This window comes from Cebus imitator, unplaced genomic scaffold (assembly GCF_001604975.1).
Source record: "Cebus imitator isolate Cc_AM_T3 unplaced genomic scaffold, Cebus_imitator-1.0 Scaffold286, whole genome shotgun sequence".
Classification (NCBI taxonomy): Eukaryota; Metazoa; Chordata; class Mammalia; order Primates; family Cebidae; genus Cebus; species Cebus imitator.
This window is the reverse complement of record NW_016107601.1, coordinates 973,484-996,324: the sequence shown is the minus strand read 5'-3', so window position 1 is coordinate 996,324 and position 22,841 is coordinate 973,484. Positions and strand designations below refer to the sequence as shown.

General features: G+C 35.4%; 1 protein-coding gene across 4 annotated transcripts in view; it reads left to right on the top strand.

Moving 5' to 3' along the window:
• LCLAT1 (lysocardiolipin acyltransferase 1) overlaps positions 1 to 22,841 on the top strand; it is a 181,612-nt gene that overhangs the window by 100,386 nt on the left and 58,385 nt on the right. For all 4 annotated transcript variants that reach the window (XM_017501946.2, XM_017501947.2, XM_017501948.2 and 1 more), the window contains 2 exons: positions 512 to 658; positions 7,002 to 7,118. In XM_017501946.2, coding sequence (XP_017357435.1) covers positions 512 to 658; positions 7,002 to 7,118 — 264 coding nt within the window. The remainder of the gene's footprint in view (positions 1 to 511; positions 659 to 7,001; positions 7,119 to 22,841) is intronic.

Here is a 22,841-nt window from a genome sequence, read left to right as displayed (position 1 = left end):
GAGATTGAGTAGTATCAGAAGGAAAACATTAAAGAGAATGCTTCTTATATGCTTGGCAACAGTCTTTTACTTACTGCTTTATAGGCTGGCAACGTATGTTCTTTTATCTCTTGTAGATATCTTAGTTAAAATATCTGTTTAGTTAGGATTGTTAAAATTTTGGATAAGTTTGTGATAAATACTAAGGAAATTTTTTTTTCTTAATATTTTAATAGCTAGTTTTGGCTTGAAAAGATAATTTTGAGAGTTTTGCAAACCTCAGGATTACCAAATTGCTTTGAGGGTATTCTCTTGTGTGTGTGTATGTGTCTGTGTCTGTGTCTGTGTGTGTGTGTATTTATATATATGTATGTTATTTAACCCAAGATCAGTGCTGAATTTATGGCATATCATGAGATGTTTATGATAGTAAATAATTTATAGTAAAACCAGAAAACTAAAATATTATATTTATTAATGTGTGGATATTGGCAATAAAATTGTATGTAAATACTTGTTAAATTGATTCTAGGTTGGGCCATGCAGGCTGCTGCCTATATCTTCATTCATAGGAAATGGAAGGATGACAAGAGCCATTTTGAAGACATGATTGATTACTTTTGTGATATCCGCGAACCACTTCAACTCCTCATATTCCCAGAAGGAACTGATCTCACAGGTAAGGTAGCCTGGGTTTGGCAAAGTTAGAAATCATCTAGTCTAAACTTCTCATTTCTCAGATGAAGTAACCGAACACCAGCAAGAATAAGAGCTCTTACAGGTATGGTGGTCCATATCTGGAATCCCAGCTACTCAGAAGGCTGAAGCTGGAAGATGGACTGAGTCCAGGAGTTTGAGACCAGCCTGAGCTACATAGTTAGACTTCGTCTCAAAAAAAAAAAAAAAAAGATTAATGGCTCACTCCTAAGGTCACTCAGTTAATCAATAGCACGTCAGGACTCAGAACGCTTCGTTTCCAGCCCATTGAATTTATAATAGGCAACTCCAAGAGGTCATATTATTCATACTTGCCATCTTAGTACTTTAAGTCTCAGTATATATTTTAAAATATCAGGCTTTTATCTTTATGTAAGCATGGTTTTAAAGTCATGTTTTAGGTAATGTTGATCCTCTCCTACCTCTTGTTCATATTCTCTTATCCTCTTCTAAGGTATTTATTTATCCATTAGATTCTTTCTACTCCTCAACTTCTTCCTCATAAGAAAAAGATCTGTTAGTAACTAATTTCAGTAATTGTTGATTTACCTTAACAAGTTACCTTTCTCCTGACATTTAAACCCTATCCTTGCTACAGTCAAGGAAAGCTTTGCCCTTCTTCAAGAAAATTCAGCCATCATTGAGTTGTAGTGAGGACACAGGAAGACATATTTATAACTTGTCTGCCTTCCTAAATATTAAACTTCTTTTCTTTTTCTTTTTTGAGCCTGTCCCCTAGGCTGGAGTTCATTGGCATAATCATGGTTCACTGCGGCCTTGAACTCCTGGGCTCAAGTCTATAGTATCTGGGACTACACCAGAAACTACCACAACACCTGGCTACCAGGTATAAACCATATAGGCCAGGAATTGCCAATGGATTTCAAAAAAGTCTTACAAAGACTAAAAACAAAATGCCGAACAGTCTGTCATCCTTACTAAATCAATAGTTTTCACATTTTTTATTATTTTTGTATATGAAACCTTCTATCAAGAATATAAGATGATAAGATGGATACAAGCAGAACTTCTCTGGTTGATACTGGGAGGGGTGACGGTGGGGGCATAGCTTAGACAGGAAGTACTTCCATAGAATCTTTGGACTCAAAAGACTAAAATTCACCTTTAATAGCCCCGATAGAGAACTTCAAGAAAGATACAGCAGAATTTGAGAAGGATTCAGTGGATCTTACAGCTTTGCTGTGTGAGGGAAGACAGGCTAAAGCAGGAGAGAACTGAAATCTAAAATCTCAAGTAGTATGGGGAGGTAGAACATGAACTTACCTTTCAAATTTTTGGTAATAGACTAAGAAAAGCAACTCTGAATTTAAGAGAGGAGAACAGGTAAATGAACATACTATTCACACTGTGGACGTAATTTATGGAACTCATTATTACAAAAGAGAATTCAAGATGAAAAGTAGACATTACATATGTATTTAAGTAAGTGAATCGGTGACTGAGCCATAATAAGTTGTTAAGGAAAATTAAGGTATTTTGGGATTTACCGTAGGTAACAAGGAAGAGATCTTTGACACATCTGTTGCAGATGGAATTGAGCTAAGTGAACTGTGGCCCTTTTTATATAGCAGTCAGAGTTCTAAAATATATGCCAACTCTGTAGTACATATTTGATTTTTTATGGTTGAGATTCTAAAAGCGTTTGGATCACAGAGGATAATATGGAGAATAAAAATGGCTGCTTGTTGTTGAAGTTTGCAAATATATTATTGTAAATTGTAAGTTGATTTCCAGAACTAAATTCTCATTAGGAAATTATAAGGGACAGGCAGCCATATTAAAATTTTATAATATTTAGAATGTATAATACTTAAATTTGGATATTGAAATATCAGCTTTATTTAATAAATATAGAGTACAGAAACCCATTTACTGAAATGATAGATTCATATTTGTGAATGCAAAAATGTACATCAAAGAATGCCAACTTTGGGAGTTCTTTGGTAAATAAAAACAAATGAAAAAAAGGCCATATGTTACTGCTACATTAATGTTAATATGTTCATACATTAGACCTTCAGAATAATAAAATGTACATGTAAAATATTTTTCATCAGAGTTTCACTCTTGTTGCCCAGGCTGGAGTACAATGGTGTAATATCAGCTCACCGCAACCTCTGCCTCCTGGGTTCAAGCAAGTCTCCTGCCTCAGCCTTCTGAGTAGCTGGGATTATAGGCATGTGCCACCATGCCCGGCTAATTTTGTATTTTTCGTAGAGATGGGATTTCTTCATGTTGGTGAGGCTGGTCTCAAACTCACAACTTCAGGTGACTCACCTGCCTCTGCCTCCCAAAGTGCTAGGATTACAGGTGTGAGCCACCACAGCCAGCCTTCAGGTTTCTTTTTATAGGTGCTGAACTCTACATCTAGTTGCATGTTTTTGGAGTCCAGAGTGCTCACCATTACATGATATAGCTGCATATATGTTTTAAATTCAAATGGTATTTACCTTTAAAACCAGACTTTGCCAAGGAGAAAAAATAAACTGATCCTGAAGCTTTTAAATATTTTTTATAGTATAAGACAGATAATTTATTGAGTTGGCAAAAAAGTCATTTTTAAAAGTAGCCTTACAAAATATCTCCAGTTTGGAAAAAGTATCTGTGAATTAAAAGGTGTTTAGTTACTACCATACTTAACTTTAAACTGTGGTTTTTTTTTGTTTTTTTTGTTTTTTTTTATGCTCAGGAGACTGTTTTATAATTTAAGTTCTGAATCTAGCTTGCATGTACATTTTCAAATCAATGCATTTAAATCTAATGTTACATATATTCTATCTTTATATTTTATTGTTGGTTATAACTTTTTAATGATAGATGTTAATTTGGAGAAATTTGGAAACACAGCAGTATGCACAAAACTTGCTACTGCCTATAAATGAACACTGTTTTAATTTTGGTCCATTTATTTTTAGTCATTTGGTCACACACAGACATATGGGCACCCATATGTATTTATTCTTTATTCTTCAAAAATGTGTTTTAAAGGTTAGGGAGTTCTGTAATGTATTGGTATATTAGTTGGGGTTCTCTAGAGAAGGAGAATCGGTAGGATGTGTATATATAAAAATAGGTTGAGATTTATTTGAAGGAATTGGCTCTTAGAGTGTGAGGCTTGGTAAGTCCACGATCTGTAGGGTAGGTTGGCAGAGTGGAGATTCCAGGAAGTAGTTGCGGTTCGAGTCCAAAGGCAGTCTAGAGGTAGAATTCTTTCTTGTTGGGAGAGGAGGGAACTTCCCTCTGTCTTTTTCTGTTAAGGCTTTCATTCACCTGATTTGATGGGGCGCACTCCCATTATGGAGGGTCATCTGCTGTACTCAGTGTACTAATTTAAATAATAGCCTCTTCTATAAAATACCTTCCCAGAAACATCTAGAATAATATTTGTCCAGAAACCTGAGTGTCATGGCCTATTCAAATTGACATATAAAATTAGCCATCACAACTAGTATACGATAATTTCGAGTTCCATTTCCCTGATTTAGAAAGAATCTAACAATTATATTATTGCATATAACTTAACACCTGTATACATAAAACTTATCTTATTTTTTTGAGATGGAGTCTCACTGTGTTACCTAGGCTAGAGTGCAGTGATATGATTTTGGCCCACTGCAACCTCTGCCTCCCAGGTTCAAACGATTCTTTTGCCGCAGCCTTCCGAGTAGCTGGGATTACAGGTGTGCATTACCATGACTGGCTAATTTTTGTATTTTTAGTAGAGATGGGGTTTCACCATATTGGCCAGGCTGGTCTCAAACTCCTGACCCTTGTGATCCACCCATCAACCTCCCAGAGTGCTGGGATTACAAACATGAGCCACCGTGCCTGGTCAAACTTATATATTTTTTTAATAAATATATGAGTGCCTGGATCTTTATCCCTACTTTTATGAAGTTTACGTTCTATGACGAAAGACAGATGATAAACTAATAAGTTAATAAAAATAAATCAGGTAGTCATAAGGGCTATGCAGAAAAATAAGGCAGGATCAGGAGATAGTCATAGAAGGGGTGTGGAGTGTTATTTTCTTTAAGGTGATTAGAGAAAACCTCTCTGTTAAGTTTCTATTTAAGTAGGGACTAATTGAACACAGCAGAAAAGCATGCAGCTGTATGGGTGAAAAACATTCTGGGTGAAGGGAGGAGCAGTAACTGCATGGATCCTGAGGTGAAACATGCCCAGCTGGTTTGAGAACAGCTGCTAGTAGTCCCATGGGTGGGAGGAGTGCAGGAGTGGGAGAGTTACAGGGACTGATGTGACAAGACAGGAGGCTGTGGTCAGAAGGTGGGATGCTAGTGCACATACTAGCAGTAACAGCCTGGGATGGGTAGACGAAGTCGGGGGTAGATGGAAAAGTCTGCACCTCTAATCTCTCTGTATTTCTGATCATTTTTACCTTCCCATATTGTGACTGTTTGTTTAAGAGCTGTTTGTTCTTGTACTCACATTCTACAACAGTTCAGTTTTGATTTCAGAATCCCCAGAGTTTTATAAACTGAAAGACCAAACTAAAGAGAAGGTAGTTACTACTCATCTTTGTGGTGTCTCTGGGATTCCTAATCCCATTTAAGGTCCTGTCAGTTGTCTATAATATAAATATTGTTTTGTAGCCCCATATCCAGGATATCCTGAAATGAATATGAGAGGAACTTACTACTTTTCATGTGTAGGGCCTTTACTTTTGACTTGCCTGGCTATTCCTCTATCATAAAATGATGTAACACCGTCTACAGCAGTGTTCTTTGAATATTTCCGTGTTGTAGAAGGCATGTATGGTTTTTGGAGGTTTTGAGGACTCAGTGATCTTAAATTTACTCCTAGTAAAGTTGTATCTATATAAGTGTTTTTCTTGTGATTTGGAATAATAGTTTATAAATTTTTGAATGCAACTGAGGATTGTGGGTTCTAACATCTGCTGTCATCAGAAAGTATTTCATGATCTCTCCCAGCAGTTGAGGCCAAATTTCTGAACACTTTACTTTTTCCAAATGTATTTGCTGAATAATGGGTTTGGTTCTTCTTGGAACTTGTAAAGTTACCTCATGGAATGGAAAAATAAGTTTTTGCCAACAATTGGAACATATACTTGACTCTGTAACTATATTCAGCCAAACCATGTTCAGATGTTTGTACATGATGTGCTAATCATGTGCCCATTCTGTTATGGAGTGGTTTGGGTTAGTAATATTAGCATACTCTGTGCTTGAGCAAGGCAGATATTTCAGTTTACATTGAAGTCCTAAATTATTGCGTTTTTAAAAATGTTGATCTGATATATTTGATTGCTAGTTATTTTTTCTGGATGTCTAGGTCGTTATATTTTATTAGTGTCTTAGTTTTGTTTTATTAGCATTTTATATTTTAATATTTCAGTTTTGTTATATAGGGATTATTTTATAAAAAATTTAGTTTATTAGTATTTTAATTTTCATTGAATGTTGACTTTTATGAAATCTTTTAAAGAAGTTAAAAGATTTGAATATGGATTTCAGAAAATACATAAAAATCTATTTATACCTTTGTTATAATTTTTTTAAATTCCTGTAAGTATAACGGAGCATCTCAGCTTTGAAACGCATTTTAAAACTTTTTTTCTTTATTCTTAATATATAGCCTTGAAATGTACTTCAGACTCTGTTTTCCCCCCTTTTCCACTAGACACTTCCTTGCACCATGTATGGTTATCTACTGTATGCTTGCTTAGAAATTCCAGGGGCTAATTTTGAAGCAAACCAGGCATGAAGGCCCTGTGGAACCCTCTCACTTTGGCGAAGTTGTGAACAATTAGTCCACTACCACTAGGCTGAAGTCAAAATAATGCCAAGTGGATCTCCAGATGACCAGTTACCCAAGATAGCCATCAGAACAAGACGCACAGACCTTGTACCATTCCCACATCTCTCATACCAAGCTTTCTTTTGAAAACTCTATGATAAATTTTAAAACTTAAGATGGTACTATAGAACACCAGTTCTCTATCTTCAGTTTACTGGCTCTCTGATTAAAACCTGCTTTCCCTCCCAGCAAACTTGGCCCCTTGTGTTTGGCTTTAGAGCAGCAAATAGCCAAACCTGGGTCTGGTTACATAAGTAGGTCTGGGATCTTGATATTGAACCATCTGCAACGTTTGTATCTTCTCATTAGACTCAGTATTCAGTAATTATAGAACAAATAACTGCTATTTTTATCAATAAAATTCTGCACTTCTTTCCTACCTGATGTATTTCCCTTTAGTTTATGGTTTCTAATGGTCCATTTTTTTTTTTTTTTTTTTTTTTTAGAAAATAGCAAGGCTCGAAGTAATGAGTTTGCTGAAAAGAATGGACTTCAGAAATACGAATATGTTTTACATCCAAGAACTACAGGCTTTACTTTTGTGGTAGACCGTCTAAGAGAAGGTAAGCCCCCATCTCAAAATGTACCTTTTTAATAAAAGTGACAAAAATTGCTAAACTTTATATATAGCCCTTTAGAGTTTATAAAGGATTTTTAATACTTTATCTCAAATTGACTACTAACATTGACTACTTGGTATTTTTATTCCAAGTTGACCTATGTACTAAAATGTTTTGCTGTGTATTCTTTAGAGATTTAAAAGAGATCTCTGTAAGAAATTATTTCTCCTTTTTTGGAACCAACATAACTCTATATTACATATATAGATAGATACACACACATATAAAAACATATATGTGTGTGTGTGTATATTTACATATAGAGTTAGGCTATAATTCCATGTTAGAATATTTCTCGAAATGGCAAAACTGTCTTAAAAGTATCTTATCACTTAATCCATTCCTTCAGTATTCGTGAAAAAGAAACAAAAAAATTTTACCACTTTAACTATATGTTTGGCGCTTAGGATTTGAGAATATATCATTCTCTTATTATTTTAAGCTATAACAATCTAAAAATAATTTTATTTTAATTATTTCACTCACTCCACCCAGTAACTGGTTGGTAAGAAGGCAAGACTAGCATCCAGTGTGGTAAGTACATTTCCACAGGTCATGTGAGTCAGGAATAGAACCTCCTTCTTCTGCTTCCTCATTTCTGGCTCATATCACGCTTCTTTCAAGCTGTGTCTGTCTATTCAGGGGCATATATGGGCAGAAAGTGATTCCATTGATGATATCACACCCATTTAAATGTTTACATTTTGATGTAAACAAAAACCAATTGTACTTTTTAATTATAGTTCTGCATATTTGCATGTTTATATATTTATACACATTTGTACACACAAATAACACACATATGAAGAAAAGGTAGTATTTGGAAACATAAGCCCACAGTCACATAAGAGAAGAATTGTGTTTGCATGTTTCTGCTTTCACTCTGATTTCTAGTAAGCCATATTGTATATCGGTGATCTCTGTGACAAATTATCACCTTCATCTGGTAACTGATACATTTTCATAAAACTGCTGTGCATAACGTGAAAAGTCTTGAACCATTATGTAAGAAGAGATATGAAGTTCTTCTTTCCCTAAATAGCATCACTGTTGTTCTTTTAGTATTTAATGTACTTTAAGATAAAAAGTTTAACTTGCCAAGACAACACATATTTATAACCAAGTACCCATGATTTAAAGAAAGGTTCACAGTCAATTCAAAATCATATGATATGGTAAACCAAAAATGTTATCTGTATTAGTTTGGCTTCTTTTTTATATTCTATGATTACAATTAATATAACATGAACTTGTGAGCTTGACATTCATATGTATATGAGTGCCTGTCTACCCATAGAAGTTCATGGAGAATACAGTTCTTCATGCCTGTGGAGTGGAGTGGAGAGGCATGAAGACATTAAAGTAGTGATGCTTTTTTTTTTTTAATTTGATACCATTTACTGTGGCATGTAACTTAGACTCACCCTTCTCATTCAACAAAGTTTTTCTATTTTAAAGTATTTAATGAATTCTTTAAAGGTATTTCTAACATCATAGAACAATCTCTAGAGCTCTCTTTTGAAACCTGGAAAATATTTTAGTAGCAAACTGAGTTATAACTTGGTGAATGGGTGTTACTTAAGTCATCACTTCAAGCACTAGTCAATAGCCACAATATGTAATTTTTCATGCCAGCTGGTCTGGGCAGTTGGTCTCCCAACATCCCTCCTATATCAGTAAAAGAAATACACATGATTCCATTTGCTTCAGTTAGAAAACTACAGTTAGATGATTTATTTGTTAGAATCATAGAAAGGGACTTATATACTATAATAATAAAAATTAAAAATATGATGAGGATAATTACAATAGTATAGCAGCTAACATTAACTGAGCATTTACTAGGTACCTGGCATTATGCTATGTGTTTTATATGCCTGTGATCAATTAATCTTCATAACACCTGTATGTGGTAGTTTTAAATATTTATCTCATAGTGCAAAACTGAAGCAGAAGTTGAGATAAAGAACCTCATCAAAATTATTGGAATACAGTTTGTCTAACTGAATAGCTCATGTTCTTTCTACTGTAACTACTTGCTGCTTATATTTATAGTATGATTTTAGTTTAAAAAAAAAAATCTCCAGATTATTAAGCACCTTCGTAACACTAGTGAGCTGGAATATTTTCTTTAAGAGTTTAATGAAAAAAGAATTTAAAAAGAGGCTAAATGTCCAGAACACAGAGAGATGGTAGTCACAAGGCAGGTGGTTGTGATGCTGCCTGAGAAGATGGAGGAGCAGAGCAGGCAGAAGCTAAGGAGACATCAGTTGGGGAGTTGAGGGCCAATCTTGTTTCTGGGGAGTTCAAGTGAATTGAGGGAGAAAAAGTTTAATTGGTGATTGGAGATGAGGAGGATCTTAGAGGTCATCTAGTCCAGACTTCCCTTTTAGAACAGGAATCCAAGACTCAGAAGGGGGCCCAGCCTGGCTTTCTGATCTTTAAGCTCATGTATTATGACTTGAGATCATCATATAGCTTTGAGTTTTAGGTTTGAAATACTTGTTTTTGAATTCAAAGCAAGCAGTTTATATTTCAATCCATATTTAGCTCATATGCTTAGATTCTAAATATAAAGGAATGAAGGATGTAATCTTTCCACTATTACTCTAGGGGGATACAGGGTTAACCACTAAATAAAAATTAAATTCCCACTATGTAATTTGGATCAGCACACCTGAACAAAATTCTTCAGTTTGTATTCAGGGGGAGAGAATTGCTGACTTAACACACAGATTACATATATAGTGTCTAATAGCCCTGCTTGTGGACCCTCATGTTTGTCTGCAATAGTTCTGATTTACTCTGAGAAAGTTGATAGCTACCTAGGAAATAAAAACAGTATACCAATCATAGACAGCTCAGTCTTCAACAGCATTGTTAGACTATTTTAATTTCATAGACTTTTGCTTAGTGCACAACTAGCTAACAATCCAGTCTGTTTGTTGCCTGCAGTGGAGGACTAAAGATGGCCCACAGAAACCTCTCTCTGTGGCTCACATTGCATTTATAATAGTCAGCAAGCCTCTCCCAGAATGGCATTTCAGTTACCCTTTTGAACAGCCAGCATGTTTTAGGAGGGAAGGAAGAAAGGCAGACAAATTATTGAAATATTGGGTGCATTATATATCATGCACTCTGACCTTTTCACACAGCCTTTTATTGCTGGAAACTATTTATGAAATTGGATAAGACCTTTCCGTTATGTTAAATAAGATGTGGCTGTACTTTTGACATTTGCTAGAATATTTTCTGAGACCATCTCCATTTCCCCAATTTTGGAAATGTTTTTATAGATTAGCAGTTGACTTTCTTTTGAGGCCATTTTACAAGGAACATTTAAAAAAATCTATTTAGGGTGATAAAGTGCAACAGAACCTAAATGAGATTTGTACACTGATGAGTGGGTAAGCACCCAGATCACCTGAGTGACCTGGTGACCTGCACATCATGAAGCAGAAATTTTTCAAATTTGCCTCAGGAGAAGTATACATGACCGCATGTCAGAGACCTTTAATGTCTCTTCATGTTGAATTTTCAAATGCCATGGTACCACTTTAGACCATAAAGGGAATTTATATTGTCTTCTTTGTTCCTTTTAGTCACTGCCCACCTCGCCTCTTTTTCTTCAGCACAAAATCTGAGCTGCTCATTTAGGATAGATCTTGTTGTGTTTAGTGAAAAAAGTCATGATAGTCTTAATGAAGAAGGATAGAAGCCCTATTTTGTACCTAAAAACAACCATCTAACACTTGAGTTCTTACGACGTGCCAGGTATTGAGTTATGCACGTTTCTTTACCTTGCCCATGCAGTAGAATCAACCACAGAGCTTTTTAAAAATACGGATATTAAGGTCTGAGCTCAGACCTACTGAATCAATCTGGTGATGGGGACCTAGACTCATAGCTACCTCTTTCACCACTCATACGTATCCCATAATTCTCCTACCTAAGCTAGGTGGTAGTTTGCCTTGTGCTGTGCCTGTGGAGCCTGGCTCCATTTAGCAACTTTCCCAGGGTCATACTGCTGCAGAGCAGAGGAACTTTAAACTCAAGTCTTTTGGATTCCAGATTCCAGTGCTCATGTTCTTTCTACTGTGTAATAAGCTTACAGTTTTTCAAATGCTAAAAAAATTTAAAAATAATAATAAATTATTCTTTGTAGTTTTTTTTTTTTCTATTTCCAAGATTTCTCCCTGATATCATTGGTTCTACTGTGAGTTCTGTTTAAATGAAGAAAAAAATATATATATATATAAAGGATTTTCTTTCTGTAAGCCTCTTTTATTTTTCTGATTCCTGCATTTACCAGTTTCTCCTCGATTTCTCTAATCTTTAAAACACAAAACAAAACATGACATTCAAACTATCTGTCCTTTCAAATTGTGGTTCCATTCTCTGGCAGAGCCTGGCTTGAAAGAGGGATAAAAAAATGTGGTTCAATTGTTTTCTTTCTTTTTACCATCAACTTGCAGAAATAGCTTGATGACTTGATTTTCTCAACACTGGCTCATTTTTTATTAAAAATAGATAATAGTTTTTTAACTGTAAAAACAGAACGTACTTACTGTTAAAAAACTGGAAAATTAATAAAGAAGGAACTGAAGGCATTGACCCTGTTGCTCAAGCCAGAAACCTGGGAGTCATTCTTGGCTCACTCCCCTTTGATTTTCACATGCTGTGAAATCCCAAACAAGGCCTTTGATTCTACCCCTTAAGGATCTCTCAAATTAATTCTTTTCATTCGCAATGCCCTACTGATCTGGGCCTCCATTGTATGTTCCCTGAATTATCATACAGCTGCTCAGCTGGTCTTTCTATTTCTGGTCTTGACATAACCAGTCCTTTCTTTACTTTGTAGCTGTAGAGTCAAGCCTTTTTCTAAATGAGGGTGGCAGCACACTGAAGTAGGTGTCCAGGCATTGGAGTCAAAGGACCTGGATTGGAATCCTGGGCTTCACCAGGATTAGCAGTGTAACAGGTCAGATTACTTTCCCTCAGCAAGCCTGAGGGAAATAATAACAGTTGTTACTTTATATGACTTCATAAGACTCTTGTTAGGATTCAGTGAAGTCACGTACATAAAGCAGGTAGTACAGTGCCTGGAAAATGGCAAGCATTCAATAAATGTTGCAGTGCAAATCTGACTGTGTGAGCTTCCAGCAGAAACCTTCACTGGGTTTCATGGTATTCCAAGGTTAAATCTACTCTAACATGATTTACCCAGGCCTTTTATGACCTACCTCTCTGGCTGTATCTCCTGTCTCCCTAGTTGTACCATTCGTTCTAGCCTTACTGAACCACACTTCTTTCCCAGAGTGCACAGTATGCTGAGCCTTCTCCATGATTTCCTCAACCTGTATATGTCACCTTAGATAACAGTTTCTCCAGGAAGCCTTCCTGATTATCTTTGGCTTGGTTGGGTACCTTGCTTTATGTTCCCTATGTGAATGCTTTTCCTACTAGCTATATGTAAATTTTTCTTACTGTAGTATCACTTGTTTAGTTGTTTATCTCCATGACTTTTTATCTCTAGCCTTCAGCATGGGTCCTGGCATATAATAGATACTCTTCATATTTTTTGAGCCAATCAACTAATTGGTCAATGTAATTTTATACTGTGTATTCCAGTAAAGGTTTAAAATGGCTAACATAAATATGTATCATATAATAATAGCGGTACCCCAGCCTGGTCAAAATGGTGAAACCCCATCTCTACTAAAAATACAAAAATTAGCCAGGCATTATGGCACATACCTCTTAATCCCAGATATTTGGGAAGCTGTGGCATGAGAATCACTTGAACCTGGGAGGCGGAGGTTGTAGTGAACTGAATGAGATTGCACCACTATACTCCAGGCTGGGTGACAGAACCAAGACTCTGTCTCAAAAAAAAAAAAAATAGTAATAATAACAATAATAGAAGCACCAAAAGTAAGAGAAGAAATCAAGGTAAAGGGAAAATAGGGGTAAATTTAAAAAAACCACACACACAGCTAGATCTGAAGGTAGTATACAAAACATAAGGTTCTACATTCCTGTATAATATGGGTCCAAACATTGGCCCTGAGCTTCTGTCCCTTTTATACAAGGAAATCAAATGGTATCATTGACAATGTTTGTAAGATCAAAGGAAACCAGATGATTAGAAGAAGCATTATTGAAAGACTTGAAATGTCTTCCATGGTTCTTTACAAAGAGGACATTGTACATTTCATGGCCAAGATCCTGAACAGCATCTTTATCGGAAATGTAATGAAATTTTAGTTACTCCACATAACCTCATTGTGGTTGTCCATGTTGGCTAATGGAATAAACACATTCCATTACATGAGAAAGAGCAGTCTCATAAAAGCTCAAAACATTGGGACTCTACATGGATTTAGAGTGTCTCAACTCAAAAGGTATGGATAGACTGCATGTCCTTCAAACCATTCTCCATAAAAAGTATTTCACTCACTGAGGACTGGATGACAATTAGTTTACACTGAGTTCGGTTGTTCTTTGTAAGGCATCTGTTTTACAGATATTTTGTGTCATGAGTTACGCGCGGCAGAGCCAAGAGCTATAGTAGTAAGTGGATCTAGGAGTTGGACTAAGGGAATTTAAAGAGCTTACTGAGATTTCACACATGAATTGAAGGCCTACCTCCAAACTGAGGTCTGCTAGCATGTCCTTAGAAAACAATGGCGAGTATGTGTTTTTGTATCCGCTACAACACTTGCACATCATAAGTGGAACACTGCTGGAAGCTCAGGTCCTTCTCCATGTGGCTTTTTTGGTCTTCTTTATTGCTGTGACTTCGTGCCCTTTCTTCACACCAGTCATGTGGGACATACTTTACTCATGCTGTTTCTTCTTCCAAACTGTTCCCGTTCATCTGGCTAGCTCCCATTGTTTCCTCCAGACAGCTTAAGTGTCTTTTCCACTTCAAACAATTTTTTGACCCCTCCAGGTTATTGGAATTCCCTCTTCTTACTCTCATCATACTCTATACATTTCTGTTAATAACCAATAGTTTTTTGGTGGCTTTTTTTGTGTGTTCATCTCTCTCACTGGATTTGAGCTCCTTTAAGATAGAGAAACTGTGCCATATTTGTTTTTATATCTGAGGTCCTAATACCATGCCAGAAATATTACAGGCACTCAGTAAATTTATAGTTTGATACAAATCTTTAAAGATGACCTATTTTTAGCATCTCTGTCATACACACATATGCACGTCTGATTAGCAATTTTTCCTACCCCCGTCAGTCTAGTGATCAGACACTTACAGATTTTATTTTATATGGCATTCTTTCATTGCAACAGAGATGAGATTTATGTCCGAGCCAGAGGACCATCTGGGGCAGATGCACAACAGATAATAACTGTCTTAAGACAATCTCTTCTTTTTTTAACTACTAGAGGGTAAAAAGGTATGTTATTTTTCTAGATTATGTATAAGAAGAGAATTACAGAAACGTGTTATTTGTAACTTTAAATGAATAAGGTCTTGGCATTTGATCATGTAAAATGCAGTATGGAAATGTGTTTTTTAATTAATTAAATGTTTATTTGTATCTCAGTGAGTTTCAGATTCTAAGATGGTGTTAAACAGATAGTTATGTAGCCTTGTGTCTCTCTGAACCACTTGACTTCAATAGGAGAAAAATTTTGCCTTGATGTTGTTATATACTGTTTCTCTAACACCAGCCAGCTATGAAAATGCCTACTATTTTGAAAGGTAGGTCTGGGTTATAATGATTGCATGTCTTATGGCACCATTAATTAAAAATTCTCAAAATATGTGTTCTTTATTAATTAGATGATTATTTTCATAGATGAGTGAAAATTACATATGTGTTATACTTTACTCATTCATCAGTCATGTCTGTGCCTAAATATTGGTGTCCTATATATTGTTTAATATTATTTTTTTAAGAGTAACACGCTGAAAAATGCTGATAACTATGACCTTTACAAAATGTGTTTGTTTCAAAATTCAGAATTTTGGAAGCAGCTTTTGTGAGTAATATTTGTGGAATTGCCTTAGAGTGATGACTTTCTGTAGACTATGCACTGACCATAAAGAATATTGTTACATACATTGAAATATTTTTGTCAGTTTCCCATTGAAGGGCGAACATGAGACATAGAAAACAACTGCAGAAGGTGTGAGTAGCTGTGCCATCACGATACTATTAACTCACGGTGTGGCAGATGGGCACTGCATGTAATTTATGTACTTAGAATCTCGTTTGCAGTAAAACAGAGAAGAGAGTTTCAGACGAGTATGCAAATTGTATGTAACAATATACTTTAGCTTCCTGTTCATATGAAAATCAAATTTCTCAGCAAAGGTGAGATTTTGGCCTGAGTCTAAACCCTGTGGACCTTTGAATTCAGAAATTCATCTTAACAGGAGCTAATGCCTGCCTTTTGGTTTTACATAGTATGTAGTTTCATAGTGAATGTATATACATCTTTTTTGGGTTTGTCCAAAAAAGGTTTACCTTGTTTCTTCTTTATTGTTGACATATGTTTATTTCATTATTTATAAAGGCTGTGCCTTTTCTCTTTTAGCTTTATAGATTTTTTTCCTTATTCAAAATATTCTGTCTGCATTTTTCTAATTATTGGAACTTTTTTTGCATTTTTTCATAATTGATATTTGTGTTGAATATTGCAAAGTAATGTTAAAACAGTACTCACTTGCTGGAGTATATGTGTGTACACATGCAAAGCCAAGTTCATATGCTTCACTTGTAAAAAATATGAAACTAAATACAGAAATTGTTTACTTATTAATGTTGAAAATTACTTGCATAGCTCTCTAAATGAAAGTCATTTTCTTCATTTTATTTTGCACAGATATTTTCATGTTATATAAAATTATATTAGTATATCATGTAACAATATATTATTATACATATTTTGTCACATAGGCTCCCTATACATATCTAACTGCTAAAAAGCATGCAAATTCACCTTGTCATAGAATCTGGGCTGAGCAAAACTAGTCCAGGTTCATTTAGGGTAAGTTGGCTCCTCTGTACTGCATAAAGTATAAGACGTTGAAAGAATGTCAGTAACTGCTAAATCAGCTGCCTTTCCCTAATGAAGTTATGTGGGAGAGTAAAGCGTTAAGTGTCCTCAGTGGCTTTCACTCCCTCCACACAAGAGTATTGTATTTGACCACATGGGGTAAAGTCCAAGGATTATCCTACCTGTACACAAAATGCATATTTTTAAGTGTTTTATTTTGTGATAACTTAATCCACATAATTTCATTGTGGTTCACTCATCTCTTTTTCATAGGAAATGATACTTGAAAGAGAAATTAAAATGAAACTACTGATTCACATTTGTTTCTCAATATTGTTTTATGAAGTACCTTTTCCAATGAAAAGTCTCATTTGGTTATAATACACTAACAGACAGTAATCTACATTGTGTTGCATGTTTTCATTTTAATATTTTTCCTTGGGAAAAAAATAGCTTTCTTTAATCTGTTGACAGCAAGCTTCATATTTATGCTATTCGTCCTTTTCTCTGACCAAGGCCATTATCTCTGTGGTTCATGATACATGCCTGACTTTTATGGCTGAAATATTTTTCACAAACCTGAGTATTGTTAAATAAACATCTGTCTCTAATTCCTTATTATTTACCATATATAACATTTTACAATAATCTACCTACAGTACGTGGGTATTTTTCCTTGCCTTTCAAAGTATGAGGCTGCCACACAATTTCTTAGACATTAAATGTGACAAATTTGTGTTGATAGTTGTTTGTCTTATCTCTAGGTTCACAATCACTTTCTTTGAAGGGACATATTTTCTCTCCAAAAACTTTGAATGCTTTGGATTAATTTTGCATTGTATAAATGTAGTCTGAAAGTAATTTAGGGTTCCATGTAGAAATTCCGATAACCTGTGAGACCGTAGTACCAAAGTTTAAAAATCCTATTGTATATTCATAGTTTATTTATGACTTACACCTTCCTGTTTCATCATAGAATTTTAAATGCCCTTTAGCAGAAGATAAATAAGTGAAAAATGGCCCAGTGTGGCAAAGTCAGGTAATAAAGTATGTGTGTACATAAGGCTTGAAAGGAAGGCCTATTATCCAAGCTAAGGAAAGATGCTGTAGTCAAGCATGAGCCTTAGCACTGATCTCCTTGGAAGTCAAGGCATAACGGGTCTTCCTGTATTTTTCTCATTAAGTTCTTGGAGACTTACAGTGGTAACAAGCTAACTTGCAGTAGAAGAAGAAATATTAGTGCCTTTTCTAGGCACAGTTATCACTCATTGGTAGAAGATCTATGTTCAGTTAACCAGTGTCCCTCAAAGCTAAAAAACAAACATTCCTATTTTTGCAGACTGATCTTAGATGTCCTTATTATAGAAGATCTACCATCTTGACCATGATATACTTCAAGAGAGGAACTTATACTGTTCCTTAAGTGAGTTCATGGAAATTACTCATAATCTATAATCCATAGTGCCTAAAAAGAATTGAACACTTTTTTTCTATCTCATAGATTTACTTGTTTTAATTCAGAGAGGTGTCTTAATGACCACAACAGTTTCATAATGTTAAATCCAAATGAAGTTACCAAATAGTTTACCAATTAATTTTAGTTATGGAAATTATTAATAACCTTTTGGATCAGTAAAAAGCATCTTTGCTATGTTGGTTCCATTATTCATCATTCATTCATTCATTTCTATTTATTTTTTTACTTATTATTTATTCATTTTAATTCATCAGAAAGGGTCTTACTCTATTGTCACAGCACCTGGCCTGTTCCTTTTGTAATTCAAAGAGACTGTAGCCACTCTTATGCCTAGATTAGTTTTAATGAAGGCTTGTTTTTTAAGACTTTAGGGATGGACTTTGGTAAGAACTCAAATTAAGAAAGACTTGACAGGAGATACTTTGGCTTTTGTTAAGACTTGATAGATGAATAGAGTTTAGGCAAAGGAGAAACATGTTATAAAAAGCTTGTCCTGTACGTATTATCTTTAAAGTTGTATACATTAAAGGTGTTTATATTTAAGTATTTTTAAGAAAATGTCTTTGTTGTAAATGCATATAATCTGAATCTTAGGTAAGTCCTATGTGTTGTGGCCAATATCATGTGATGAAGGCATACGAGTGACAGTATCAGAATAAAAATGTGTGATAACACATCCTTATGCATAAATTTTGGAAGTTAGTATATGATCCAGTGTCACAGAAACAATATACAAGTGCAGAGTCGAGAACAGTTGTGTTGGCTGTCAGAGTAAGAGAAATATAGGGAACAGGACTTTGAATTAAATCTGGAGGAATGGCAAGATTTGAATTGGTAAAGAAATTGGGAGAGTATAATCAGGGTTAGATACTCAGCAGTGGAGACCAGCCTTTTTATGTGGCAAGAACTAAGTTAGAGAGGTAGTATTAGTTGTCATGAAGTCTCACTTGTAACAAACTATATAGAAAAGAAAAGGAATTACAAAGAGTGGGAACTGTGAAAGTATATTTATGACTTTATAAATACTCCGAGCCTGGTGAGTAAAGTCTTCCCTTCTTAGTATTCTAAGAGAGTTTATCATCTTCCTAAGCAGTTTACTATTTGTTCTAAGATAAAATAAGATCTGTTGGCTTTAGCATAATCATAGTCATCCCAAAATAGTATCTTATTTTGAGACTTCTGCATGAATTATGTTCAGTTAAAGTAGACTCAGTAAAAGTAATTATACCTCATGTTATTTACATCTCCTTTGGTCCATGAGTGAGGTATTTACAGACTATATGATGGCATATAGTAGGAAAAGACTATGATTCATCCCAATTACAGAGATGTTTCCTAGAAAAGAACCTCTGGGGAAATGTCTTATGTCTTTACTAATGATTTTGAGACTTAAACAAATAAATCTTGTCTTTTCTGTGTATGGGGGGCTGTAAATGGTCATAATTTTATACTTGCAAATATCAATTTGATCTGAATCAAACTTTCCCAGCAGTAGTTGGCCTATTTGCAAGGCTGGATATCCACGGGCTGTAATGGATATATGTTAAGATATCAGCGGTTTATCTCAATTTTAGGTACCAGTAACATCTTTGAAAATAAAATCTGAGAAGAGTCCCTTGGGTGCAGCAACTATAATGTATTTGGTGACCTTAGAGAGGGGATCGTGTCATAAGAATAGAGGCAACAGGAGCCAGATTTAAGTGAAGAGTGATGTAAGTGGAGATAGCTAGTTTAGAGGACTGCTACAGGGAGTTTCCTGATGAAGGGGAGAGAGCTGGAGTGTAGACAACAGAAAGAGAAAGCTGCATCATGGATGAATAGGATAGTTTAGCATTTTTAAATGCTGAGAAGATTATGTAGAGGAACAGCTGAAGGTGAAAGGATTAATAATGGAGCAGTTTTCTGAGAAATCAGGAGAGGATAGGAACAGAAATCAGGTTAAAAGGGACTCCATTTTCTAAGGCAGGAGGCAAGATTCAGCATGAATATTTATTTTTGTTTGAGGAGCAGGTGGGGAGAAGGTGAAGGATGCTTTGCTGGAAGGCTGTTCTCTGTCAGATAGAGGTTAGGTACTCTGATGATGGTGGGGTACAAGGGAATGCAGGTGATTAATGAGAGTTTGGAATCGTTGTCTAAATGAGAAAAGGAAGCTGACAAAAACCAAGTAAAAGCATTGCTGAGCTCTCAAATCTCAGGCTAGAGACCCAGTCTGGGCTCTTGCCTCTACTGTAAGTTCCATCCAAAGTGGTGACTTCACATGCCTCACAGTGGCCCACTCCTTCCCACCACCTGCAGTACTCCCATCTCCCCTGCCTTTGATCAGATACCCCTGTTCCTTTATGCCCATCTTAGCAAGATCATTTCTTGATCTCTTCAGCTGGAAGTCCTATTAGTCCCCTTCCAGTCTTCTACAACTGTTGAACCCATCTTAAGAATCACAGTTTCTGGGTGATGAGGAAATTAGTATGTTGAAGAAACATCTGCACTCCCATGTTTATTGCAGCCATATTCATAATAGCCAAGATATGCAATCCATCTAAGTGTTCATAATCAGATGAATGGATAAAGGAAATGTGGTGTGTAAATATATACAATGACGTTTTATTCAGCCATAAAAAAAGAAGGAAATCTTAATCATTCCCAGCAACATGGATGATCTAGAGCACATAATGTTGACTAAAATAAGTCAGGCACAGAAAGATAAATTCTGCATGGTCTCACTTATATGTGGAAGCTTTAAAAGTTGATCTCATAGGAGTAGAGAGTAGAATAGTGGTTATTAGAGGCTGGAAACACAAAGGGAAATAACCAAAGGTTGGTTAATGGGTACAACAGCACAGCTTGATGGGAAGAATAAATTCTAGTGTTCTATAACACTGTGGGGTGACTATAATTAACAACAATTGATTGTATACTTTTAGATAGCCAAAAGAGCAGATTTTCAGTGTTCTCAACACAGGAAGTAAGTGTTTGAGGTAATGGATACGCCAGTTACTGATCTGATCATTACGCATTGCATACATATGTTAAAATAGCACACTACTTCATAAATAGGTACAATGATTTGTTAGTTAAAAAGAGTAAAAAGCAAGAAGAATCATGTGATTAGAAAATATATTTTTTCTTCCTTGCTAGATTGTAAGCTCCTTTGGGTCAAGCTTTTACTTTGGCTTCCAAAACTAAAATAAAAACAGTGGATCAATCAGTCTGTGTTTCTCTTTTTCCCCTTTCCTCCTCTCCTCACCCCTGCCTCTGCCCCACCCCCAGGGCAGTGGTGCTAAATTGTTCAATAAATATTGAATGAATAAATTAATGAACATAACAGATACATTACAATCAAATTGTATATTGGATCAGTGAACTTCTATAGGAATATGATTGTCAGAATTCTTTACAAGGCTAATAACTCACAGGCACCACCTTAGAATATTATTTTATGAAGATATATGACTTCCTCTTCACAATGACAGTGAAATATATTGTATTTGTAGGTGATTATCCTAACTTGGTGGCTCAGGATATTTTGTATTTGGCTTATTCGCACTCTGCTAGCCGTAAGGAGCTTATGCCAAGCACAATCTCTGTTGTCCAACTTTGCTTATTACACAGCTGTTACGGCGACTTTTCTAATTCTTTGGATGTAAATGCCATAATGTATCATAAGCCCAGATTCCTTTGAAAAATTTCATCCTCGTAGCCTTCCTTTTAAATTTTTAGTTCTCACTCAGTGACTCTCTGTGCTATGTTGAAGGAACTTTGTGTACCAAGTGCAACATCCTATTCTATGGCCCTACAAGGTTTGGCTAGGAGAGGAAAACTCAGGATGAAAACATCAAAGAGGCAGCAATTACAGAAAATGGGAATGTTAGATGTCACAGAGTATGATGGAATATGCCTGAGAATTCTCACTTTTTATGCAGCCTTAAGTTCCATTGGCTAGTAGCTTGTAACATTTCCATAAATTGAAGCAGATTGCTATTCTTTTATAAAGGTCATCCTCTTTCATGACTTCAGAACTTTTAATAATTCAGATCTTTGTATTCTGCTGACCATTTCTCTGTACTATAAACTAGTTCATCTTATTTTATACCCTAATTAGCTCTTTAGATAAAATGTTGGCCCACAAATTTGACATAAGCTAAATTAGCCAACAGATATAGCTGGCTATTGGGTATTAATCAAAAGGATGATAGTATGGCTTATTGTTAAAATAAAACTCAATATTTGGATCTCAGTTTGCAATTTGAGGTGCCAAACCAGAAGTTTCTCAGATGTGTCTGATGCCTCTTTTGCTATCTTGGGCATAGAGATAGATAGCAATTATAACTCAAATTTCATTTCTGTAAACTTCAAGATCATGAGTTTCATTGTGCCATCCAAAAATAGTGTTCTACGTCACCACAATAGCAGTGTTGTCCTCTGGCTGCCATTGTCTTACCCAAGGCCTAAAAAGTGCATACTTGAACTTTTTTTTCTGTTTCGGTATTTTAGCCTATCCACTTCTAAACAGATTTCCCACCACAACCCCCAGTGCAGTTTGTCTGGCAAGATAATGCTGAAACATTATACTTTCACCTTGGGGAAGGGTGGCTGGAAAAGATAAAACCCTCAGCTTCCAGGTCCATCTGCTGAAATTGTCCAGATTAGGCCAGTGTATTATATCAAGTGATAACATATGGAGAGAAAAGAAGAAAATAAATCTTAACAAGTAAGCTGCCATCATTTCTGTGACAGTCTCTACCAGTGCTCCTGAATTTCTACCCACTGTATTTTTCAGGCTTTTAAGTATTGAGATGGATAGATAAATAGATCGTATATTTATGATCTATCTATATATGATATAAATTATATATAGATATATTTTATTATTTTTTTTTAAGAGATGGGGTTTTACCATGTTGGCCAGGCTGGTCTTGAACGCCTGACCTCAGGTGATCCACCCACCTCAGCCTCCCAAAGTGCTGGGATTACAGGCGTGAGCCACCGCGCCTGGCCTATATATTTTGTATATATATGATATATATATATGATTATATATGATATATATATATATTGATATATATATGATATAAATATCAATAAATATGTGGTGGCATATAAAATATGTGGTATCTGTATAGCCACTCAGAATTTTAAATTTGCTTTGCTTTGGTTTTTTTTTT